Genomic DNA, 26,531 nt, shown 5'->3' on the forward strand with positions numbered 1-26,531 from the left:
GGGAATCTGGGGCATTTGGCAAAGGGGGATTTTGACCAAACTCACTAAAGCCAAGAGGAAAAACAAGAAGGCTTTCAGAATCCGTTTCTCAAGCACATTTGCCTCATCACCTGGAGTCCAGCTTTTACCCTTGGGACCCTTTCCAGGAGTGGGCTGCGTGAGATGCGTTGTTGTAGGGTCCCATACACTGGCCCAGACTCCCACTGCACTACAAGGGGCCAAGTAACCCAGCAAGTGGAATCCAAGAGAGGAGAACACAACATCTCCATAGCCCCACTTCCCACTCGATACTTGGGAATTTCCAGCTGGGTCACTGGATTTTCCAAACGGATGGGGTGACTGGGGCCACTCCAGGTAGTTGGATATTACAGCCAGGAACAACCAGACACTGGGAGAGGAGGCAGGAAACACCACAAGCTGCAGCAGGTTTATTTTTCAGAAGAGACTTTCCAAATTAACTCTGCATTTCCCAGCAGCAAAGGTTTCCCACAAGCAAAACAGCTCAGCCCCATACTGAAGCGAATAGCACAGGTCAGGCCACGCAACACAATCCCTTCCTGAGTGCTCAGTACCCAGTCCTCTCCTCCACCACACAGGGCTCTGAACTGACAACCCGCATGCAAGGCTACTCCCCATCAGCATTTTGATGCTGTTACTCTGTTTCCCCAGTAACCCAGACCACCCCTTCCAAAAGCAGAGGCCCTCCATCCCCACTCTCCTGCCTGTCTGAACTGTGCACCCAACTTCAAGAACCACTCCAGCACCTCCCCAAACAGATGTGCTTGAACCTTCCCCTCCCCAAAGGGAAATGCAAGACCCGATCTTCTCCCCTTTCTCTCTCTTGCTCAATATCACCACTTCCTGCCTGGACCTCCCATCACACGGGAAAGTAACTTCAGAAACACCTCAACAGAGCCATGCTGAGCCCGCCCCCCAGTTCTCCCTTATCCTACAAAACTTTCACGGCATGCCCAAGTGCTCCTTGCTTTCTAACTGGCCTCTGGCTGTGTTGGCGTGACTGCGACAGCTCCAGGAGGAGTGAAAGAAGGAGGCAGAGTATTTGCTGGATGGGCCGTATGTAACAGCAACTTGTTTTCAAACACGTGTGTAAGATTTCCTTTATGGCCAGAAACATTTCTATGGACAAAACGGGGTGGGCGCACTGGCGGAGGAAGAGGGGAAAGAGGCCACAAAATAAATGTTTCCTTCCAATTCATTGGGGGGGGAACACTCCAGGCATTTTGTCCATAAAAAAGAAATAGACAAGGGCCCAAATCTTTCCTTCGGTTACAACCCAAGTCACTTGGATGTGCAGGAGTCAGCAAGGGCAGAATTAGAGCAAAGATTTTTAGTGGACAGACTAAAACCAGAATGAGTTATTTGGTGGTCAAAGTGTTAGTGGCGCCAAGTGGCAGCTTATGGGAGAGCAGGAGTGAGGAGAGAAAGAGAGAGGGAGGGCACACTGCATGCAGCGTGGGGGAGGGGAACTCACAAATACTCCTGCTGGGGGTCCGGGATGGCTTGTCGGATCGAAAAGAGGAGGAAGCTGCTTCCAAATAAAAAGAGACATGCTTAAAACCAATATATAAAAAAAGAATCCCTTGGTACAGCCCAAAAGGGAGGGGTCTGTTAGTGGGGAGGGACATGGTATCCTACAGCCTGAGTTAGGGGCCGGAGTGTGCAGGGGGCAGGAGGGAAGGACGACACATGATTTCTCCTATCCACCACTCACAGACGGCGCGATTAGATGACAACCCAGGGCACTAAGTGAGGTGGGCCACTGCAGAGTCAGAACAGAGAGAGGCAGCCAGCCGGCACTGGCTGAAAATGGTCCCACTCGCACCAGAGCCAAAGCCAAGAATAGGGAGGATGCGTGGGCCAGGATAGCAAAGGGCCCCTGCTCCTAAACATTTCTGCTACCTCCTGGGCCGTCTGCGGCACATCCAGCACAGGAACATTCTCGTCTCCTCCGAGAGGACAAATCCCCTCCATTCCCAATGCTGCTTGCTATGCCAGCGCCCACAAAGCACCTGTGACAGGAGGCACCGCACACCAGTGACGTCTTTACCTGAGACTTTGGGGGTGGGGTTGCAAGAAAAGCCTCCGTTGGACTGGTCGGCATCTCCAAAGTCATACGTCTCTCTGGGCTTAGGTTTGTACTCCCGCTTGGGGCGTGAAGAGGCGTCCTTCATTCTGAAGAGGCAACAGAGACACGGTGAAGTCAGAGCGAAGCTGCGTCTGTGTTTACAGCAAGAGACTCGAGCAGCAGCAGCCAACTCATCCTGCTGCCTGGCTGTGTTTCCATTGGACAGTGGGAACTGGCTCAGGCCCCAACAATTGTAAGGGGCCTGGCCAGGGACTGTGATGCCCTCACCCTGATTTCAAAGGAAATACCACATTAGGACCCACCTTGTATGACAAACTCTTCAGAGCAGGGACCTTATCTCACCGAGCACACTGAGGTTAACACACACAACCACCTCTCCTGCCCCGTTCGCACATCATCCCCTGGACAGGTGGGATGAAAGCTGAATATCCCCTACCACAGTTGTGCCCGTGCAGATGGAAGAGTCAGACTGTGACCGTCACCATTTCAGACCCAGATCTGTCTAACCTCCCAGGATCTGTGTAGGATGTAGACAACATCGCTCACGCCACAGAAATTAACACATGAAGCTCTGAACCAAGGGTTCGGAGAGGCTGAGGTTTGTGTGCAGGTCTCTACTAACCACAAAGATTCACAAAGAGTCTGTGTACTGGTTGGGGGAAGAGAGGAGTCATATCCTACACAACAAGGCCTTGCAACCCCCGGAGCATCTAGATGAGTTACACATAATTCAGTTCTCGCCCATCTGCCTTGCTCCTACCTCAGCCTCACCTGGCCAGATCAGTTTGGTTCTGGACTCCAGTTCCCCAGAGTCACTGGCATGAAATCTGTCAATTGAGTCCCAGAGCATGACTGACTGGTTTTATTTTCACCCTTCCCCCCATGCAGAGATCTGCTTTTGCCCTGGAAAAGGCTCCCCGGCTACCTCTCTCAGGCAGCGAGGGCAAATTCCCACCACTCTTGCCTTAAAGGGAATCTGCTTTCGGAGCATTATTTCTCTTTGGCCAGCAGAGGCCACTGTTCCAGTAGTTTGCATTCTCTAACTTTCCAGGATACTCCCAACTCCTGCCCATATTAATTTAAACCAGAGACTACTTGGCATGCATCAATTCCCATGCATGAAGGAGGAACTCAAACACAAGGTAGTAATAGATGGAGAATAGTCACACTACTCTGCAGGATTTCTGGGGAACATGGCTTGAGGGAGATACCCTAGCAGGCAGCTCAATGCAAGCCCCCAGCTCCTATCTAGTGCGTTCCATCAACAGATCTCCAAGTGCTTTACAACGGAGGTCCATATCATTACTGCCATTTTACAGATGGGGAAACTGAGGCATGGGGGGAGCAACTTGCCCAAGACAATGCAGCACGGTGGCAGCAGAGCCAGGAACTGAACCAAGGTCTCCTGAGACTTTGTCCGGGGGCTCTAACCACTAGACCACACTGCATCCCAGTGTGGCAAAACTACACATATTTAGTTCTTTCAGGCTCTTTTCGTGACTCAGCCCCTCCAGCAAAGCAGCCTAACAAGTATGCCTAGTAATCCAAACACATTTGAACACCACACCGGGGACAGAATCTTTTAACACCTCATTTGAAAAGAAGGTGCATGTCACTGGAGCATGAACGAAGTTACATGGGGGTTAAGGGAAAAAACTGGGAACAGGAGGGAGATTGCAGAATTAGCTCCCTGCATGAAGATCCTTATGGCTGGCTGATATTAAACCTGGAGCTTCTTGCTTTTAACAGCCACAGTAAAGGTTCCACAGCCCAGGCCAGGATTCCTCCAAGCCCCAGTGCAGAGTCACTTGGGGAATGCATTTCCTCCTGCTTCTCCACACCAGACACTAATCTGTATTCCATTTACAAGACTGTGCTCCAGGGTTCCATCCGCAACATGCCAGGGGGCACATGGAAGTCACATGTTTGCAGCCCAGGTTACAGAGACACACTAACGTGTGCAGAGGATAGAGCAAGACTTTGCTGAAAAACAAGGAGCCACCCAAGCAGGCACCGAGATCCATCAACTCTGCTTTGCGGAATTGTGCTTGATTTTAGTGGCGGTCACCAGCCTGTTACTACTGTTATCCTCCTCCTCTCCGCCTTTCTGCCGCCTGCTTGTGTCCCATCTTTAAATAGATCACAAGGTCTTTAGGGCAGAGACCTTGTCCAACCATGTGGGCCAGCACATAGGACAATGGGGCCCTGATCCAGATTAGGGCCTTTGGATGCTACTGTAATAAATCAGACATGGAGCCAGATGACAAGGGAAGCCAGAGGGGACTAATTCAAAGGTATTTGCATAATGCTAGTTCATCTTCTTGACAATGGAGGCGGCAGGATCTACTGAGTCGAAACAGAATCAAATCAGAAATGCCAACAGCGTTCTGGCCACAACTCCCACATCCAACACCAGTGGCCTGTTAAGGAGCTGCAATTGTTTACATAAACACAGGACTCGGTGTGTGCTCTGCCCTGCTCCCCAGCCTTTCCCCCTATCCGTCCCCCAGTTCAAGAAGGAATCAACTTGCATCTTCAATTTCATTGGGAGCATTTATGTTTTGATCCAGAGATGGCCAAAAGCGGCAAGAAACTATTAACCCAGGGAGTTTGCAGGGAGGTTTCACACCAGATGCCAGAAAGTGCCTTTTGTAGAAAACTGATCATGCAGACACAAATCACTCACCATGAAAGCCTAAGAGATGCAGTGATAAAGCTACCCTCAAAGGCTCCTACAGCTTCTATTGCCAGGGAATAAACTGCGGAGGAAGAAGCCAGATATCTTCTGGCCCCTAGCTCCCAAGTTACAGTGTCCACCACGCTTCTCTCCTCCCACAGGATCCACAGTGGCCCTAGGAAGCCTCACCTGCGTTTGAGTTTCTCTGCAAGCTCATCCAGGATCTGCACTGCTTGTCTGTGGTAATCTACCTGGGCATCCACCAGGGCTGAGAGCTGGCTTACTTGCTCAATCTGCAAGGATCATAAACTGCAATGAGTGGCTTTCACACGCTACTACAGGAGACTTCCATTGCTCCACTGGGGGCTTACACCCACACTGGGAAACATGCGAAAAGCAGCTTGAAATTTACATGCAGAGAGAAGTCTTAAGAGTTAGGGACCTTAAAGTTCAGTCATTCGCTCAGGCTCAGCGAGACAGTGGCCGACAGCTTGGCACCTCGGAGGACATGGGTTTAGCAGACATTTTGCATCATGACTGAATGAGCTGTGTCAGCCATGTCCTGACCAAACATGTACACAGAAGAGTCTCCACACTGCCTCATTCGTAGAATTATCAGTCTCAGCCCTGGCCTGCATCAGCAGGGAGGGGGCTACAGGGTCAGGACTGAAGGGCATTTGCAAAGGGGGGGGGGGCCCAGAATGGAAACATCAGGGGACGGGGGTGCAGGATCACAATAGGGGCCCATTGGAAGGGGCATGACAGGAGATTTGGTGTCATTTTTTAAGAGTATTAGAGCGCCAGACACTCTCCCCCGCCCCCCGATAAAAGCACCCAGCCCCCTGCTGCCCCAGACGCGCGCACAGCAGTGCAGCCGCTTAGGCAGCGCCCCAGCGGCGCGCAGACGAACCAAGAGGGAAGAGCGCAGTGATCTCTAGGGGACACTCACGTCAGTCTCCAGGAGGTTGTGCATGCTTGTCTCAGCTATTTCCTTGGACTCTTCAAATTTCTCCAGGGCCTGGCGGAGCTCCTCGTCTGGGATCTTCCCCTGACGTTTTTTCTTGTAGTCAAAGTCCAGGCGCCTGCCTTCCAGCTTCTTAAGATGGTGCTTGGGAGAGAAGGGTTATGAGCGGTTGAACTAAAACCACGGGCCGGGGCACCCAAGCTTTTCCCAGTGAACACAGCAAAAAACCAAACAACCCAGCCTCCCACCACCCAGAATAGGCAACTGCTGGCATCACTTTCAGACAGGCTCCCCGCAGACTACAGATCGCAGTGTGCAATGCTCCACAGGGGATGCTGAAGGTCAGGAATGAAGAGCAGTGCGGGGGAGGAGGGAACTACTTGGATCCAGTTCAGCAGAGGATTTATGATTGCTGTGACTATGGTTTCTTTTTCATTGTTTGGAAACGGCCATAAAGTTGGCAAGAAAGTACATTTCCACCCCCCACCCCTTTTCTGTTCATAAACTGGAGGGAACCCAAACTGCCCCAGTTCAGCATGGGTCTGCTTGCCATAAATCACTTTTAAAGGAGAATTGCACAGCTGGCCCCTTGCCTTCGGTTCTCCGCTGGGCAGTCAAGAGTCTTTAGATACAACACTTCAGTTACAAGCCCTGGGCTTGTCACCTCTCTTCTGAGGCTGAAAGTAGACAGGGATCATGTCTGTCTTAATTTGACTGTACGGCACCTGACAAGTTTGCGGGTGCTCAGTAAATCTGTTATATAGCTAGTTTGGGAGTCAGTTCATATAGGTCACATTGTAAGCGAGAACCGGTTCTCAGGCGATTTTGACTGGTTTGATATAGGTTTCAACGGTTCCCACTGCAAAACCTGTGGTGTTCAAGAGCCTTGTCTCTTGTGAATGCGAGGAAGGTGAGGGCTAGCTATGAGCAGACCTTCTCAGCGGGGACAGGTGCAGTGATAAAGCATCCTTGTGGGGTTGTTTCTGGGCTTCTCATGATAAGTAGGTGAGCAAGAAAAAGACACATGCAGCCCATGATCTATATTTCAGGATACTGGGACACTGGAACTGAAAGCTGATCAATGGCTTATAAAATGCACGCAAGGCAATGTCCCCATTTGTCAGTCTCAGGAATCCACAATGCAAACAATCCAAGTACCTGTAGCTACACAACGTAAGTCAGGAGATCTAAAGTATGTTATGAAGGTAGCTTAGAGTGAGTGAATAAATCTGGAAACTGTTGCAAGAAACATCCCCCGTCATGGGCTGGTCAAGGAACAGCAGCGGCGGCGGCAGAGGATATTAAACACACCAGAGGAAAATGCGAGTGGATCCAAGGAAAATACAGAGAAAGCATGCAAAACGCAGGGTAACAAAACCAGATGCTGTGCAAGTCTACTTTGGGTCCTGCAGCGATACTGGACATTACAGCAGGTGCTAAAAACCTGAAGAGGCCAGAGTCTGAAGGGGGGGCGGAGGGGAAGAGAGAAAGAGAAAAATCTTCCCACTTACCTGGATCTCTTTCAGGTCTTTGTCACACAGGTTCTGGAGAGGATCAATAAAGTTCTGTTTGACTTCAATATCCAGCGAGTCTTTCACTTCAGCCAATCGTTTCATAGCTTCACCAGCATCAAGAAGCGCGTCACCTTCACGTGAGAGAAGAAAGGAAAAAGAGCAGGTCAGAGAGAAAAAAAGAGCCAGCCAGTTAAAGCCGGAGTCTGTGGCAGCTGCACGCAGAACCGCTCTGCCAAGACACTCAGCATGCATGAGCCCCAGTCACGTATCAAACACCCATAAGTTCTCATTTGGATCAACTGGAGTAGCACAGGGAGGGAGCACAACCTAGTGGTTAGAGCAGGTGGTGTGGAATTGGGACTCCTAGCTTCTATTTCCAGTTCTGACACACATTGTGTGATCTCTGGCAACTCATTTCACTTTTCTGTGCCCCATGGTCCTCACCTGTAAAACACAGAAAATGCCTACCTTTTTCACAGGGGTCTGAGACATCCTGAAGGCGTCTCTATATAAAATGGTTGGAACTCTCTGATGCAAAGTGCTACAGGAAGGGCAAATGCTACGGTGGCCCCAGCTAAGTCTTCGGATTAGTCTCAAGGCATTTTGATACATTTTTAAAATAAAATTTCCCCAGATGTTGGCAGCAACCCAAGATATTTTTCTTCATTTTTTTCATTCATGCTTAGATCGTTAACTCAAATCTATTACTGTTAGGTTCAATTTACACCCAAAATTAAAGATCTTATAAAATAGGTTTGTACAAAACCTTTCTATTTTCAGTTTTTCCTGCCAGGGTATCTAAAGTCTGACAAGCTAATAATGTCAGATGAACAGAAATGCTTCTGTGATTGGTTTTCTACAATTCCAAGGGAAACAATTATGAATTAATAAACGATCTCCTGCCGTGTTCGCAACCCAAGCATTTCAGCACCGGGTAAGGGCAAGAGAATATGAAAGTGAAATTTACTATAAATAAATTTAATCTATTTTCATCGCCCCAGCTAAAACAAAAATGTGCAAAAAGTCCATTTCTAAAAAGTTCTTTCAGAGTTAATAACCCAAGATACCGCAACACAGGGAAGGCTGCATTATTAAAACATACATTTCTAAACCTGATGGTGTCCCTATAAAGGAGAGGCTGTTTAAGGTAGCTGTGTTTTATAGGGTCCTCTTAAAACTTACTTCCCCCTACTACTTTTCAGATCCTGTATTGTAGTAATGTTTTCTCCAGCCAAGGAGAAAGCTAGCCAGGGAATCACTGGAGTACAGCCACTCCTCAAAAAACCTAACGTTTAATCTTCCAGATCAGGGAACGTTCCGCCCCATGCTATGAAGTGATCACACAGCTGTGAGCCGTCCTGAACCCAGCCACATGGGAAGGCTGCAATGTTTTGGTGGATTAATACTGCTGTCATCAAATGGCTTCCTTTCTCCGCCCCCACATCCCCACAAGTCACGCATGGCTTGCTTCATGGGAATGAGGCAATACCACGTGGAAAGATTTTTGGCTGTGACCCCCTCGGAGTCCAGTTGCAGTTAAAATTGCATTGTAGGGCTCTTGATCTCTTCCCTCGCTACTTTCCATGTCAAATTTGCTCAGTTTGAGTCAGCAGGAGAACTCTGCATCCTGAGGAGGCAGTTGACTGGGACTTCAAAGTTCTGGATTCTAGACTCTGCTCTGCCAGATTCCCTGCCTAACCTTGGGCAAGTCAGTTAAATGCTCTGTGCCCCTCTTGTAAAATGGGGATGGCGCTTATAGGGGTGTGGAGAGGATTGTGACTGAATGCAAGGCGCTCGTTACAATGGGGGGAGCTGCAGAAGTGGCTACCGTGAGTTATATCAGTACTATTAATAAGGATTCTAAGTTCATTTCTGAGACATGCGCCACCCATCGCACCAGGGAGCCCTAGAAATACAAACTTGGTCTGATCCTGCATGATGCTGAGCACTTCCCAGGAGGTGTTGGGAGCAGAGGGTGCTCAGCATTTCCTAGAAGGTGCTCAACTCCATGCAAGGTCAGGGCCAAACCGCAGATCATCCACAGAACTGTCGGCCGTGAGACAGTCTAGACTCCAGCTCATTTTTCTGTAGATGCATCCACTCCACAGCACTGACCAATGGCTGGTTTGGGTCACTAGAGGCGGCAGTGGCTAGGACTTTAAAAGACACTTGAAAGCAGATTAAAGCAGCAGAAAGATGGCTGGGAGCAGGGTTAAGAGTCTAACAAGGCATATCAGGAGCTCGGTTTGCATACACTACTTCTTTAAGAGGTGCTTTTGCCATCCCCTAATCCTACTCCTGACCCCAGTGAAATGTCATTTCCCTATCTGCACGGTCAGTTTCCTTTTTTTCTCCACTTGACTCATGTGACCAGGTCAGTGATTTACAGTAAGATTTAAGGAAACCCAGTAACAGGAATTTACTTCCTATCAGCTCACTTAGGGGCTGGCCGGCCCAATGGAGCACTTACCGAAATTGGATTCGTCGCCCAACTCCTTCCCGTACCGGATCATGCTCTCCCCCAGGAGCCCTTCCGACTGTGGATAGCCAGGGTTTTTCACCTGCCCGCGGATCTTCGACATCGTGTTGAGCATTGTTAGCTTGGCTCTGGAAGCTGGCACAAAGAGACAGCCACATCTGTGTTTGCAATTAGTGGACTTGGCCAGCAAGCAGTGACTGTTTGCCAGCTTTTTTTTTTCCCCCCAAAGTTACTCCACTGGCCAAGAAAGCTTATTGTTTTAGTCTCCCAGAAATATCGCTGGCTCTAAAAAATGGCCCCTTCCAAGACAGCAAGCAGAAAATAGTTCAGAGCTCGCCAACAAGGTCTAAAGAGAAGTTCACCAGCCCTCCTGTCGTTCTAGTTAATCCCTGGTGTGCTGGAGTCAATGAGACTGACTGGACTGTAACAGGAAGGCAGTCAGGCTCCAGGAATGACCGTGACATACTCGCCTCCCACCTCATAGGAGACAACTCAGTTCCCAAACACCCTGGAGTCAGTAGCCCATCTGCTACATCTTGAACCCAAAGGACATGGGTGACTATTTGACAGTCAATCTGATTTTCTGGGCTCAGAGAAAACATCACAAGGATGGAGACTGCCCTTGAACAAGTGAAACATAGCTGGACAGGGGCGTAATTGCCAAGCGCCAGCTGGAATAGTCTAGAGAGGTTACACAGGGTGACATCAAAATTTAAATTCAGGTTCACATGGGCCTCAAAGCCCGAATGAGCTCTGCTAGAAGCAGAAACTCCACTTGCTCATGGAAGGGGAGGACATGGCTGTCACACAAGCTGGGCCAGCATATTTCCAGTAGAAGGCAGCAATGCTTATAACCCAGTAGCCCACTGGAAAGGGGCCACCCCAAAGCCAAATAGGCTGGCGTTTCTGAGCTTTCCCCACTCTCTGCATGATAATGGCCTCTCCCCCCTTATGCAATGGGAGGAGCACCTGAAGGATGCTGGCAGAGCAGGGCTGGCTGTGGGCGCTTACCTGGGTTGGGTTGCAGGTATTCTGTAGTTCTGGTTAATACTTCTGTGACTGCCTTGCTGGTAACATCCACTTTCTGCAAGGAGAAGATGACCCAACAGCAGTGCAATCCAGTCAGTACCCGCCTCGGAAACGCGCGGAGAGGCACACAAAGCCGTCTGTTACCCTACTCACCTTTTCCATTTCTTTGAAGTCATCATCAAGCTTGGTCCCTTCAGCTCCACCGACTTTCTCGCTGACCAGCTGTAGAGACACAGTGAACAAGGGAGGGACGTGTCAGTCACGCTAGGGGCCATTCCGTGCTCTTCTACTCCAGAATGAGGCAGACCCCAAAAGCAGCTTACCCCAACTTTACAAGTTATAGATCTGAACCTGCACGCCTTAGACCCACTGAACCTCAGTAGCAGCGAGTGGCCCAACAGCATCAGGCAGCTATAAGGGAAACACCACAAAGAGATGTGGTTCCTTGAAGCTGCAAAAGCTGGTGGTTAGAGTCAGCGCTTCCATGAGAATCTCTCATGGGTTTATTTTTTCTTCTCTTTTGGCTGAGCTTGTATGCAAAGGGATAGCTTTCAAACACTCCCTGAAAGTTGGAATTGATTGGCTGGAATGTCCCTGGCAATGGTCATGACCCCATTGATTTTGGAGAACATGCAGAACCCCTACCATCTGGTTAGTTGAGCCACAGCTTCAAGCCCCAGCGGTCTTTAGATTAAGGAACTGGTTGGTGGCATCTGTTAACACCTTCCAGTTAATACCTCTAATCCATCTCTGCCCCTTCGCCCAACAGAATTTAACCTGTCAACAATGCAAATACCTTAACTCCCTGACAGAAGAGAAACAATCAGGGTGGGGAAAGGAAGTAATAGGGCACAGAATTATGGAGCGAAGAGAAGCACAAACTCCTGGCATACGTGTGCAGAGTTCCTGGCATGGTGAGAGAATGAGGGGCACACAGAGCCCCTGAAAGGAGGGAGAGGGTGTGGGTAGCACTGAGCCCCTGAAATAGAAGGGAGCTTGTGGGAGAAGAATGGAGGCACTTGTGGGTGCAGTGAGGTTGGCCTAAATGAACAGTGTTGCCACCCCCTAGTAACGCTGCTTCAAGGTTCGGTTACAGGGTGCATGACAGAACCTCGAGAAAGACAGCTGCTAACGTGCCAGCAGCATCTTCAAATGCACCTTCAAAACTGCAGCCACACAGGAAAGTCAAGTCATTCAGATCACCGGACAAACTGCATTTTCCTAGCCTTGGAGAAGCCACAATACAGCTTCTGAAATTACAACAATCAACTGTTTCAAGTCAGCTGTTTGGGAAGGGTGGGTGCAAGATTTAATCAAGTGTTGTTTAAATATTAAGCAGGATACAATGCTGCTTCCACCTCGCTTTGGAACATCAGTTCTCCTAATTACAGCAAAGGGGAACCTCAACAGCAAACGGACCATACATAAGGAGAAGGGCAGAAGGATTCTCTCCTGGTGGTTAGGTGGAGGTTGCAGTTTATCCCTTCTCATGTTGTATAGATGCCAACCCTGAAAGGGTGTAGATAGGACATTTCATGGTGCACCTGCAAAGGAGTTACATACAAAGAAGAGCTACAGCTGTGCAGTCATTTGCAGAGTCTAGTGCTGAGTATTTTAACAGTTATTTTGTGACAGTGAAATCTGTGCTAATGGTCACCTAATAGTCAGGAAAATTCCAGTCCCCCTATATTAAGCAGCACAGTATGGTAACAGGAGGTTGCATAACAGAAAAAAAATAGTAGCCCTTTGATGGCCTCTAACAGGTTTCGCTTTAGTAAATATTTAGAGCTGTGCAAGCATGCAGGGCACTGTACAAACACTGGGGCAGGACCTTCGGAGACGCACCGTACACAGAGAAATATTAAAATACAAAGGGTCACTGGCGATCAGAGTTTTTTTTGAGCTTCAAAAAACAAAACAAAAACATTTTCAAAAGACCTGCAAAACAAAGGGGAGAGGGTGAGAAATTGAGCTTGTGCCTCTTTCTAATGTAAAGGGGGGCTGGAAGGTTTGTGTTTTTTAAAAAAAATAAACTTCTCTTTTGCATTCCTTATGTAAAAAAAAAAAAAGAAAAGAAAAAAGCAAGTCTTCGCAGGGCTCTGGCTTACCAGTAAACTAGGAAGGCAACGCCATGAGGAGTGAAGCCTAATTGAGAGGGAAGTGGTTTTAATTCAGATAATAAAAACAAGCAGCTTTTAAAACCAACACCCATGTAAAACTTAAACACTGGGGGAAGGTGCAGGGAGAGGATCTTAGTCCCCTTCTTTCCTCAATGCAGGGTATTGGGAGCGCTCTCAATCCATGCCAGATCTCCAGTGAGTCCTCCAGCAAAATAAGGGGAAAGACCAGATCTTGCATGCATTTTTTTTAGGCCTTCTTTACACATCGGAAAGCAGAGAAAAAAGTGAACAACCCCATTAAACTCCCAGGGGTGGCAGTTCTGTAAAGTGCTACTATATTCACTGAGAGTTCCACCATGTATCAGATTTGCAATTAAAATGAAAAACCTTCTGCATTCAGGTTAGAAAGGGCCCATGCTTGTGTGCTGTTCTTTCACTTCCTCAGAGGGGAAAAAATAATCCCTGTGAAGGTTTCCCTAGCACACTTTTGCCTTAGAAGACACAGAAATAATATTTTGTGCTTCTATCGGTCTTTCATTCAAGAATCTCAGAGAGTTCTTAAGCTGCACAGCCCTGTTTTGAGGCAGGTATTATCCCCATCTTACAGATGGGAAACTGAGGCACAGAGGAGTATGTAAATTACTAACTGAAGACTACACAGCAAATCAGAACAACTGGGCATAGAACAGAGGCCTCTTGATAGAGCCCTACTCTAATCCCGGGACCACAATCCCTTGCCACACTAATTGGGGGATTCACTAACAAGCATTGCTGTAGGAAGTTAAAAAGCAAAAACCAAACCAACCCTAGTTTCTAAGCAAAGGACACCAAGATCTGTAAGAAGCTACAGGAAAACCTAAATTCATTTATCAAGGTGTCTTTGGAGCCCAAGTCAAGACAGGTGACCAGGTGAGGTGTCTGAGTAAAAGAGAAAGCTCCCATTTGCTTGTCCAGACTGGGGTGACCAGATGCCCTGATTTTATAGGGGCAGTCCCAATAGTCAGGGCTGTGTCTTATATAGGTGCCTATCCCCCCCCCCCCCCCCCCCACCGTACCCCACACACACTCCCCTTCCTGATTTTTCACACTTGCCATCTGCTCACCCTAGTCCAGACAGAAAGACCTTGCGAAAAGTTTTTATTAAATCCACCTAAAATAACATTCTTCCCTGCAGTCCAAATATAAGGAACGTTTTCCTCCCAGTGCCATTCGGATTCTGAGCTGATGGCAGTGGAAAACACTGAGGAGACAATATACATTGTCTTAATGGCAAAGGGGGTCAAGTGATTTCTTTAGATCAGTGGTTCTCAAACTATGGGGCAGGTCTCCCAAGGGAGGCACAGGAACCTGTCAAGGGAAGAGCAAGCTGTGGTTTGGTTGTTTGTCTGTGGTTTTCTCTTTTTTTTTTTTTTTAAAAAAGAGCTCTGGCTGTCAGCCCCAGATGGCTGGGGCTCTTGCAGAAGGGCCATGCACACCCATGGGGAGGAAATAAAGGGGACAGCCAGAGCCCCACCACACGAGCTGGGGCTCTCCTCCTCTCCGCCCCTAATCCCTCACCGGGGGCAGTGGGGCTCTAGCTGTCAGCCCCCGGGGTGGCAGAAGCAGCGCAGAAGTAGGTGGCAATGGGGAGCTAAGTCTGCTGTGAAAAGTGATATTGGCGAATATCACTTTTCACATTGCCACCCTTACTTCTGATCTGTGTTGGCACCGCACCGCCTTCACAGCTGGGCACCCAGCCAGCAGCTGCTGCTCTCCGCTCTGCTTTCAGACACACACAAAAAGGGGGCCCGATCAAATAATTTTAAGAACCACTGCTTCAGATGATTTAGCAGTGCTAGGCTCCAGAGGGAATGGTGCCCCAGGGTGCTTAGCAAAAAGAGATGGGGGCTGTCCTGCAAGACTTGTAGGAGGAATGATTGTTACAGTAGCGAGGGGGAGGGACCTTCAGAGTTCCAAAGAACCCCCAGACCTCAGAACCAGGGCTAGCAGGAAGGAGAAAGGAAACTGGATACTGCACAGTTCAAATGGTTCTCAGTATCAGCCTGCAGGGGGTATAGATAAGGAACCTGGATACTAAAGGTTTGTGATCAGAGGACAACCAGGATCAACAGCAGCAAAGTACTAGAAGCAAGAAATGCATCTTTTCCTTGATATTTACAATTTTGGAAGTGTCATCGGGCCATTCATAGCTACAGAGGGCAACACAGATCTCTCCAGGGAAGAAATGCTTGGAGATCAAGCAGCACCTCTGTACCAAAAGGATACAATGCTGATCAACAGCAGCAGGATAAATCCTTACAAGGCAAAAAAATACAACAGTTCAGTGACACTGACAAACAAGGGAACCTCACTTGGGCCTAGCTTCAGTAACTGGAAGCTCGATTCTTTTTGGAGGAAGGGAAGCTGTGGTTCTGAAGAAGGCTGGAGACACTAGTCAGACAAGAGTTGCTATATTTAACCCACAGACATTCCAAACACTGGGGGAGTGGCTCAGGCTTCTGCTGTCCAGTCCACCCAGTATGACTCAACTGGAAATTACCCTTGCCAGGTGAGATTCCTGTGTACCTGTAAATCATGTTGGTCCAGATCATGAAGGGGAATCTCACCAGACTATCCAGCCTCACAAAGTGTGTGCAGCCTATTCTGAGCAATTGTCATCTAATGCAATCAAGCTTTTCCCTATTTACTTTGCTTCCACTCTCAGAGAAAAGCCAGAAATAGTGAAGATGATGGATTCAACTTGCCTGGGATATTGACAGGTGGTGAGAAGGTACGCTTAGGAAGGGGCTCTGACCAAGCCCATTATACTCCAAACAGAGCCAAGTCATTTACCTGGAAAACATTCTACCTGCCACCAACCCAGACCAGGGTGTCTGCATGGAGGTATCCTCCTTGATCTACTTGCTAGCAGCAAACAAAGGGCACTTGACTTTTTGTTGCCTTTTGAGGGGGGGCTTTTTTGCACAGCCACAGCTCAGAACCCCGCACACACTTCCACAGGGCAACTACTAAATCAGGAAGAAAGATGAAGACATTCCTTACTAACAAGGCTAAAGGCTTATCTCCGAAGCAGGGAAAACAAGAATCTCTGCCCTCCATTCCCCCACCACAATGGGCAACCTAGGATGGGTCTCGGACTGGCGGAGCCAAGATGTATATTTCCAGCAGCCAGGCTGCCTTTCCTGCACCTCTCACACTCACCAAATCGGAATGGATAAGACAATTGTATTGTAATCATTACAGCCAAACAACCCCCATAAGAAACCTGTAACAATGCACATGCAGGCTGCAGCTGTAGAAGTAGAAACACCTTTATTATTGTTTAATGCATTTGAGAAGGGTGTGACTAGCTCTATGCAGTTCCATTCCTGAGTCTCCTCCCTACCCATCCACCCACTCAGACTTTCTGCCCAAGAAGCTGCAATAGCCCCAATGAGGTCAGCTCCTATTGTAGTCAAGAAGGCAGTGCATGCCATACAAAACACACAGTTCACCACAGTGATTCTGGAGGTTTTAAAACCCTCCAAGAGCAGAGAGAGTTTTCCTCACTCACAGATTAAATTAATCCTCCTTTTAACATTCACAAAATCCTACTGGTGTTCCTGCTGGGTGGGAAGAATGAGACGGAGACTGCCTCCCTGATGACTCTAATTAAACTGGGGGGGGCTTCCTTAAGGGAGGGATGAGGGAACATACTATAAAGAGCTACTCCTTCCCAAGGAAAGAACAAGTCAGGCTGCATGCCGGGAAGCGAGACAGTAACTCCCACCCCCCAAACGGAGCTGTGATAGACTCAAGAAGAAAACAAGCTTCTGAATCTGCAGCAGCCTTAACTCAGAGTCTAACATGAAACCAAATTTATAAGCCCCACATTGTCTTTCCAGCCAGACTACCTGGAGGGACTCTGCAAAGTCTAGCAGGGAGAAGGTTTCTCCCCCCTCGGAAGTGACAGGGGGGAGGGTAGCACAGTCTTGGCCAGAGTACTGTCTCTTTGCTTGTGGAGGAGACGGAGGAAAGCGTCCACAAATGATCCCTTTACACTCTGGTTTGGCTGAGCTGAACCGCAAGGTTGGCGGTCACTGACGCTTGGAGGCATCTATATCAGATCAACCAATGCTTGATACGGAATGGGCATGACAGCAATCCCTGTTGAGAAAGAGAAGTCAAAGATGGAGCAGGGAACTGCTGAGTCTCTTAAGATACTGACCAAAGATGTAGTGGATGTTGGCTCTTGTCTATCCTCTGTGCCAGTGGTTCTCAACCTCACCACCATTGTGGGCCACACCGCGGCCCACAATATGTTACCTGTGCCTCAGGTTGAGAGCCACAGCGCATCCCCCCGACTCCTCCCCACAGACCCCTATGCTCAGCGCCTCTCGCCCAGAGACCCCTCCACAAAGTGGAGCCAGGAGCAGAGCCCTGAGCGGAGGGCCCAGCAGCAGGGCCCAGCAGCAAGCCCTCTACAAAGTGGGGCTGGGTGGCAGGGTGGCAGGCTGGCAGCCCAGACCCCGACCCTGGGGCAGGCTGGCAGCCCAGACCCCGACTGCGCCATGCAGGGCCAGCCAGGCGGGCAGCCCTGGACCTCGCCACGTGGGGCCTGCTGGACCCCGTGGCGCTGGACAGTCAGGCAGCTGGTAACCCAGACCTGCACAGCCCGTGGCCTTTAGCACACAGCTGGGCTGCAGCTGTGTACTAACTGGGCCATGTGCAGCCCACGGGTTGAGAACTGCTGCTCTATGCAGTATGGGAGAGAGGCTAAATGAAATGCAGTACCCAAGGCTTTATGCCTTCTCTGATGCCCAGAGATCTAGCTGCCCCAACTGGATCCCTCGACGGCTAGCTGAACAGAAGCCTTACAATCTGTTTGCATTTTCTGTCCTTCCTATTTTCTTCATACAATTTTGAAATGGAACAAACAGCAAAATAGAGGTCATAGACAGATTCTGAGCTGCAGAGAGAGAAGCCAACAGAGGTTGGAAGGTCCTGAAATTGCCCATTCTTTGTCAGTTGCTGGAACCTGATAGACACCATCATGAGGCAGGTGAACCCTTCAGTCTGGGAAGTAGTAGACTCAAGAGAGCAGATGCAGAAATCATCAGCATGGCTCAGGTCAGCAGATGGGAAACAGGAGTGAGCAAGACTGTAAAATGACAGGTTTCAGAGTAACAGCCCTGTTAGTCTGTATTCGCAAAAAGAAAAGGAGTACTTGTGGCACCTTAGAGACTAACCAATTTATTTGAGCACGAGCTTTCGTGAGCTACAGCTCACTTCATCGGATGCATACTGTGGATGGAGTCTTAGAACTTTTAGTAAGTAATCTAGCTAGGTATGTGTTAGATTATGATTTCTTTAAATGGCGGAGAAAAGAATTGTGCTGAATAGAATAACTATTTCTGTCTGTGTATCTTTTTTGTAACTTAAGGTTTTGCCTAGAGGGGTTCTCTATGTTTTTGAATCTAATTACCCTGCAAGATATCTACCATCCTGATTTTACAGGGGGGATTTCTTTATTTCTATTTACTTCTATTTTTATTAAAAGTCTTCTTGTAAGAAAACTGAATGCTTTTTCATTGTTCTCAGATCCAAGGATTTGGGTCTGTGGTCACCTATGCAAATTGGTGAGGCTTTTTATCCAACATTTCCCAGGAAAGGGGGGGTGCAAGTGTTGGGAGGATTGTTCATTGTTCTTAAGATCCAAGGGTCTGGGTCTGTAGTCACTTAGGCAAATTGGTGAGGCTTTTTACCAAACCTTGTCCAGGAAGTGGGGTGCAAGGTTTTGGGAAGTATTTTGGGGGGAAGGACGCGTCCAAACAGCTCTTCCCCAGTAACCAGTATTAGTTTGGTGGTGGTAGCGGCCAGTCCAAGGACAACGGGTGGAATATTTTGTACCTTGGGGAAGTTTTGACCTAAGCTGGTAAAGATAAGCTTAGGAGGTTTTTCATGCAGGTCCCCACATCTGTACCCTAGAGTTCAGAGTGGGGGAGGAACCTTGACACAGTATGCATCCGATGAAGTGAGCTGTAGCTCACGCTCAAATAAATTGGTTAGTCTCTAAGGTGCCACAAGTACTCCTTTTCTTTTTGCAAGACTGTAAAATTCACACTCATTGGCTGCTTTTCTTTACCCCATCCCAGCAGGGCTGGAAGACCTGCTAAAATGTTCCCCTGCTCCCAGGTTCCTGAAGCAAGTGCTGGACTATTACAGAGAGCAAGATCAAGGCAGGGCGGAAACACAAAGCCAAACCCCTCATCTGCCACCCAGCCTTCCTGTAGCATCAGAGGTGGAATGTTTCTTACAGCAAGTATTTACAAAAGGCGATAAAGTTGCTTGCCATGAACCAGCACAAGATAGGTGATTTCCCTGAAGGGCTGTGAAACTCACATCAGAAGAAGTGCAAATCAAAAGGAAGGGAGAAAAGAGACCCAAACATGCTCAATTATAAAAGGTTGGAAATAAACCTCACACAAATCTTAGATAAAGATTTAACAATTAAAAATATGGCCAAGATAGCTACGAGCTTTGATTACAAATGACAGGTAGGTGTAGTGTAACACCCTGTCTAGCTCCTGCAGCTCCCCACCTCCAGAGAGGGACCAAGAGCACCACTGTTCAAAACCCATTGTCACCCCTGGCCCCTAGGTATCCGAGATGGAAGATACTTGTTTGGTCACAACTAGTCCATCCCCTGCCAGCGATGGACTGTTCCTGGCAGTATGTTCCCTATTGCTTTGTCCAGCCTTCTTTTAAATGCACCAAGTCATGGGGTCTTCCACTACTTTCCTTATAGAGCAGGGTGGGCATCGGAACAGTCAAGGTCTCCTTCTGCCATTTAAAAGGAATGGAAGGACTGTGTGTGGGGGAAGATGTTCAGAAATGGGCAGTCCACATCTGACGCTGATTACAGCAATAGGATCTTGGACTAAGTCAAAGGAGTACGAGGGGGTGGGTAGGCAGGTCTGGCGTTAAAGAATCATGGGAACATCTCCAAATAGATCTATGTGAGGTAAGACATTTTAAAGAGTTCGGATCTCACACAACCCACCACTCACTCACCCAGTCTATGCAACTGCTATTCAAGTGGAGGGCTACCAACTTGCAAGAGAAAGGATCAAAAGGGAAATACTTGGTACATTGTGCTGGATACATCCAATAATTACAAACTGGAGAAATGAGGAAGCGTGTTAACTCTATAAAGCAGTTGATGACATTTTGTCCTGCCCACTAATGCCAGGACAGTTTCGATAAACAACAACATTTTGAAACATTCATACACCCTCCAAAATTCCCTGGATTATATTTAGGTCGTGTCTCTGCTACACCTGCTGTGTTCTCATTATCACCCAATCACACTGTAGTGACTAGAAAGGTGTGTTAGGACACGTTCCACCACCTGGCACGTGTTCTCCCAAGACGTGCTCAAATACATCCAGCAGCAGCAAACATTAGAAGAGATCATGAGTATATAGCTTCCACTTTTGGGGAATGGTCACCCCTCAGACAGCAACAGGATTTTCCTTACAGGACTAGGTCATTAGTAAGAGCATCCAAGTACTGGCTGCCACCAGAGGAAGGATGCCAGAGCAGAAGGACTAAAGACCTCAAAAATGGTTGTTTGAGTGTGATTTTTATATTAAGTCATTGGCCGAAATTTTCAAAACTGCTTGGTGATTTTGGGGGTGTCTGTTTTTGGTACCCAACTTGAGACATTGTAAAGAGGGCCAGTCTCACAAAGGGCTGTGCACCTGCTATCTGAATTTAGAGGCCTTTAGAGGTGGGTAAGGTTTTTTAGGTGCCGAACTTGAGACCCCCCAAAATCACTCATCAGTTCTGAAATTTAGGCCATTTTGATCTGCTTGCTACTGTATAATTTTTTCTCGTAGTTTTGTATATTTGATTCTTCTGATGTTTTGCTCTCTTTTAAACTATTCATGGCAGTGATTTCACACTTTTCTAATTTAAAATTAACTTAAGATGTTGCAGGCCATCACTCTGCCTTCCTGCCCCTCCTCCCCCACTCAGAAAGCCCCCTCCAACAACTAATTCTTTTGCTGAGACAAACACATGTAACCACTGAATTCAAAACAATGTCCCCACTATAATGGAAAGTTATCCTTCTGGATCCTGGATCAAAGCCTTCCTGGTCCCTAAGCAGCTTCTGTGAATACTGATTCCTAACAGGAAAATTTAAAAAAAAAACAAAAAACAACAAAATAGACCCACACCACCACCACAACCTGCTCTCGCCCAATAGAAAGGGAAGAAGTGGTGTGGGAAAAGCCAGCCTACAAGGTGCTACAATGTTTTGAGTCCAAGATCAATATGCTTAGAACAGGAAAGCCCAGTAGAGACACAGCAAGTGGTTAAGAAAAGAAATTCTCCTGTAACACATGCTTTTCTGTGGGCTGTTCACATGAATACTCAAGAAAGCCACCCTTACTAGCGTAGTTCAGCAGGGGAAAACTCCTTAGAACTACGCGTAATTCAGGTCTTCACTGGAAGCCGCACCGTCGTTATTTTCAACAATGGCAGACTGGACAGTTTCAAGTTTCACTTATCCAAGCAACAATTTACTCTGGTGCTATGAATAGATTTGGAGTAATGGGCACTGTCATTCACAACCACAACCTTAATGTACCTTTTATTATGGTATTGGACAGCTGGAGCATTGGTGATCACCCCACAGGGTTCCCAACTGACCTTGCAGTGCATTGTATTTCTATAGCATGCTCTGAATGAGACTTGCAGGGCATTGTTGGAGTCAATTACACAGTGCAGCACCAGCGTGGCTCTTGGAAAACGTGTGTTCCCAGACTTGCCAAGTTTCTGCCTCTTTAGTCTTTGGGCAGTGGAACCATGGATTGCAAGACTCCTAGCAAAACGAGCTCCCGAGGGGTGGTGTCCTGTGTAAGTATGCAGTGATAACCTTATGGGTGTTTACACAGAGACCAAGTCTGATTTTGAGATTCCATGGCCTAGTCTTGGCACAGACAGTCTTGTGAAAGGTCAGTTGCCACCTTCCAACCTGGTGCAGTCCCTGGAAATAAAGCAAGAATCAAAAGGCATTCATCTAGGTTAGTCTAAATCTACTAGAACATTAGGTTGTGCACATAGCCGAAGATGCAGAGACGCTTCAAAAATGTACGCATGACACTCTATCCCTTGGGGGAGGGCCCTGTAATCCCCATATTCATCATATGTATATAACTGTGATACTTTTTAGGTTTTTAAGGCCCGGCTTGACAAAGCCCTGGCTGGGATGATTTAGTTGGGGATTGGTCCTGCTTTGAGCAGAAGGTTGGATTGATGACCTCAGGAGGTCCCTTCCAACCCTGATATTCTAGGATTCATAAAAAGCATGCCATGTAAGGTATCAGGGGAAAGAACAAGGGCTTTCAGCAGATCAGAGCCTATCTAAATATGTAGATTATTAGTGCACATGAAGTTATGGAGATGGTTGTCACTAAAATATGCTGTGAATTGGGATATTGCGCAGATATTAGATCCCCAGAGACAACAACAAGGGAGGTAATCAATGCCCAGGCAGGTGTGGACCCACCATCAAACAGCCGTTGTCCAGCAAGGGAGTTGCAATTCAGTGACCCACTTGGACAAGGCCACACCAGGCGAATTGCTCAACCTTGCCTGGTGACTCAGCAATGCCCACCAGATACGCCTGAACTTATGTTCTGTCCAGTCTATAGGTTGAGAATTTCAATTGCATGTTTATCTTTTATTTTAGTAACTGCTCTGACTTTTTGCCTATCTTTTATAATCAATAAACTTAATCTAGTGTTTATCCTTACCAGTGAGTTTGACTGAAATGGTTGGTAGATCTGCTCAGGTTACAATGACTGGTGTTTCAGAGTAACAGCCGTGTTACGAGCAGGACAGTGGGGTGGGAGGAGGTATTGTTTCATATTCTCTGTGTGTATATAAAGTCTGCTGCAGTTTCCATGGTATGCATCCGATGAAGTGAGCTGTAGCTCACGAAAGCTCATGCTCAAATAAATTGGTTAGTCTCTAAGGTGCCACAAGTACTCCTTTTCTTTTTAATGACTGGTGTATGTCCACTTTCCATTGATGAAGTGGTGAACCAATGAATAAACTTGCATTGCTCAAGAAAGGATCTTGAGCAGTGCAAGTCAGTGTATTCCGGTGGTTCAAGGCTGGGAGCCGGGGGAGGGGGCGGGGGTTGGAAGGGATTTGGCTGGTGCCTTTCTCTGTGCGATTCATCAATGGCTCTGGGAGCATTCATGCAATCTAGCTGGGTGTGGGGCTCCACATGCATTTGTACTGAGTGGTACAAACCCTGGAGGGGTTTACTGCTTGCCACCCCCAGTAAGGCATTGTGAGAGACAATCCAGAATGGTGAGTAAAAGGGGTGCAGTGATCCCACAGTCCCAGGTTGCACCCCGGGGATCCGGTCACAGTAAGTCTTTCGGGGTAAGTCACCAAGAGAACACAGAACTGAAGGAAGTTATTGGGTGGCACTGAGTGAATTGGTCTGATGAAAGATCAGCATATGTATGACAAAATTTCCACCAATCATTACCCACTTTTTTAAAGGTGCACAAAGTTATGAGCATTATTTGTGCACAATAAGAGATAAGTAACTACTACAGAACTTATGAGTAAGTGGAGAGGAAAGAAGAAAAACATAATTCTAAGACTAGTTTTAGTGAGGAATTGCCCATGGGATCCCCTGTGCTTGGGGACTTTGCACAGCTAGAGCATCTTAGACCTGTCTGCAATTCACAGATCAAAAAAATTAAATTTGTATAGCAGTAATGCCTAGAGGCATCATTGTGCTGGCCATTGTACATAGACCTCATAAGAGAGCGCTCTTGCCCGGAAGAGCTTTCAATCTAAACAGACAAATGGTTGAAGGAGAAATGTCTTGCCTATGGTCACACAACTGGCTGGTGGTAAAGCTACAAAACAGAACCCAAGTCTCCTGACGCCCAGTTTATGACAAACACTAAATCAGGGCTCCCAACCACACGAGCTTGACGGTCCATCCAGTCACTTCATTTTTTGAAGAGGTGGGTACGTAAACCTGTAAAATTTGGGAGTCGCTGTACTAGATCTCTCTGCCTTTCAGACCTCACTTCAGAAGGAAGGGAACAATGAAGAGGAATTGAGGAGATAGCGAATAGTGCTAGAAAATCTAGCCTGATCTCTCCATAGCATATTTGCAGCTTATTCATTACATCATTCCTGTTAGTACTTGTGGCACCTTAGAGACTAACCAATTTATTTGAGCATGAGCTTTCGTGAGCTACAGCTCACTTCATCGGATGCAAGGCACTGCATTTACAAATAAATTGGTTAGTCTCTAAGGTGTCACAAGTACTCCTTTTCTTTTTGCAAAGACAGACTAACACGGCTGTTACTCTGAAACCTATCTTATTTATGCTGCCATTGAGTAGCTATGGACCCTGCAACTTCACCATTTACCTTGGTTGTCTATTCCACTGCCAAACTGCTCATATTAGGAATTCTGCCCTATTATCGAGCCTAAACTTTTCCTTCCTTAGCTTCATGCAATTGCTTTTTACACTGCCTTCATCTGAGTGTAGGAATAATTCCATTCATTTTTATCTATTTGAGCACTGGTAACGTTCTTGTGCAAACTCATGTGGAGACTAATATCATAAGTACCTTTGGACAAATGCGTTACGGAAACATGTCTAGAAATCATAAAAATACTACTCTATTCCACACACTCCCTTCGCATTTCAAACACATCTGTGGCAGTTCTTAATGCCCCTCCTAACACTGGTTCACCAGAACTGGTGCTTTGATTTACAGGGAGAAGAGCAGCAAACCAGACATCAATGAAGGGGTTCTTCAATGGACGTTAAGGTTACAGAAGAAATGTCTTAAAGAGGGAAAAAGACTGGGTCCTGGTCTACTCCTGAAGATAAGACTGACCTAGCTACATCACTGTGGAAAATTCTGCACCCTGTGCAATGTAGTTAGATCGACCTAACCCACACTGTAGATGCAGCTACATTGATGGAAGAACTCTGCTGACCTAGCTACTACCTCTTGGAGAGGGGGATTAACGACACTGATGGGAAAACCCCTTTGTTGCTCTAGGAAGAGTCTACACCTCAGTGCTAGAGAGGAACCATAGTGGTGCTGCTGTAGCATAGACATACCCCTAATGAAGTTGTCTAACCATAAAGGAACTTCCCAATGGAGGTGCTGTCAGTGTGCTAAAAGGACTTTCATGATCAGTAGGACAAAAGTGAATTGTAGAATCACCTACAAGAGAAACTGAATCCCAGCCAATTCATCCCCACCCAGCCGATGGGCTCAAAAAGTGATCAAGATCTAAGTCCTTACTATGAACTAAGGTCTGGTTTACACTATAGAGTTAGGTCGGCGTATGCTGCCTTTCATCCACCTAACTATGGAAGTGTCTATGCTAAAATTTCGCTCCTGCCGACATGACTGCCCCGCTACACCAACTTAACTCCACCTCCACGAGAGGCAGAGTCAACGTTGATGGAGTTAGGTCAACAGAGTGAGCGTAGACACTGCGCTGCTTACATCAACCGTTCTTGGCTTTCAGAAGCTGTCCCCCAGTGCCTTCACACTGGCAGCACAATCGGTACAAGCGCTCCTGGTGAGGATGCACACCGTCGACACAAGGAGCAAAGTGTAGACACGTACAAGTGATGTAATAACTCTGGTGGCTGTATGCCGGTATAAGTTAGGTTGCCCTAATTTTGTAGTGTAGACATGCAGCTAGTTAAGCAGCCATCAGGACACATACTTGTAGTGAAGCCAAAGCTGGGCACGAGCGGGTCTGTAAGCTATGGCCCTGCCACTGCAGCTTTCCCATTCTGTCAGAGGGTTAATAATTTACTGTTTAAAACAGTCAAACTATGAAAGCCGAGTTTTGACCCCTTCTTATGTAGCTGATATCCCCCTAAGAGATAACTGCCGAAGGCCTTGCTTCTGCAGAGATGTGGCATTCAGCAAAAGCGGTCTGAGCTGATTAATTATGGATGCGCTATTACATTACAGAAATAAATAGCCACTCAGTCACTGAACAAATCAGAAGACCCACCTCTGCCTCTCCCAAAACACACACAATCCTTTCCCTGCTCACTGGCTACCACCCTATGCACAAGAAGCCTTTCCGAGAACGTCTCATGCTTGTCAACGTATCCATGTTTTCCAAGCTACCCTTTCAACAAGAAAAAAAAAAAAAAAAGAAAAACACAACACAGTTCCCCCTCTTTTTAGGAAAGGGGAAAAAAAAAACTGACAATTTGGCCTGGTCTTGGCTAAAGTCTAAGTGCACCGTACTGTGTTAGGGGGGAAAAGTGCAATTGTGCTTTAAAAACTGACTCATATTGAAGAAAAAAATAATTTCAACATCCATTTTCATTTCAAGTCTCTACCCCTATTTTCTCTTGACATGTTAAGCCTCGGTTAGCAACAAGGATTTGCACAATACATATTTTTAACTATTTATCCTCATCTCCCATGTGCTGCATATAACACAAGACAGCCCTTGCCTCAAATTTCTTATCTAATGTATAAAAATTAGGGCTGTCAAATGATTAAAAATTGCGATTAATCATGCTCTTAAACAATAGAATACTATTAATTTTTAATATTTTG

The 26,531-nt window shown here is 47.2% G+C and overlaps 1 protein-coding gene across 6 annotated transcripts in view; it reads right to left on the reverse strand.

The window, feature by feature from the left end:
- Positions 1-26,531, reverse strand: part of SH3GL1 (SH3 domain containing GRB2 like 1, endophilin A2) — a 59,862-nt gene that overhangs the window by 4,739 nt on the left and 28,592 nt on the right. For 3 of the 6 annotated variants that reach the window (XM_073324497.1, XM_073324495.1, XM_073324492.1), the window contains 8 exons: positions 10,924-10,992; positions 10,753-10,825; positions 9,733-9,876; positions 7,260-7,393; positions 5,734-5,892; positions 4,974-5,077; positions 2,069-2,193; positions 1,493-1,546 (listed from right to left, as the gene is read on the reverse strand). In XM_073324497.1, the coding sequence (XP_073180598.1) occupies positions 1,493-1,546; positions 2,069-2,193; positions 4,974-5,077; positions 5,734-5,892; positions 7,260-7,393; positions 9,733-9,876; positions 10,753-10,825; positions 10,924-10,932 (802 nt within the window). In that variant the 5' untranslated portion in view covers positions 10,933-10,992. Of the gene's footprint in view, positions 1-1,492; positions 1,547-2,068; positions 2,194-4,973; positions 5,078-5,733; positions 5,893-7,259; positions 7,394-9,732; positions 9,877-10,752; positions 10,826-10,923; positions 10,993-16,783; positions 16,923-21,587; positions 21,925-26,531 lie in introns of those variants that run through there. The other 3 variants (XM_073324493.1, XM_073324496.1, XM_073324494.1) reach the window with 3 other exon arrangements.

The sequence above is a fragment of the Lepidochelys kempii genome, chromosome 25, assembly GCF_965140265.1.
Source record: "Lepidochelys kempii isolate rLepKem1 chromosome 25, rLepKem1.hap2, whole genome shotgun sequence".
In the NCBI taxonomy this organism is placed as follows: domain Eukaryota; kingdom Metazoa; phylum Chordata; order Testudines; family Cheloniidae; genus Lepidochelys; species Lepidochelys kempii.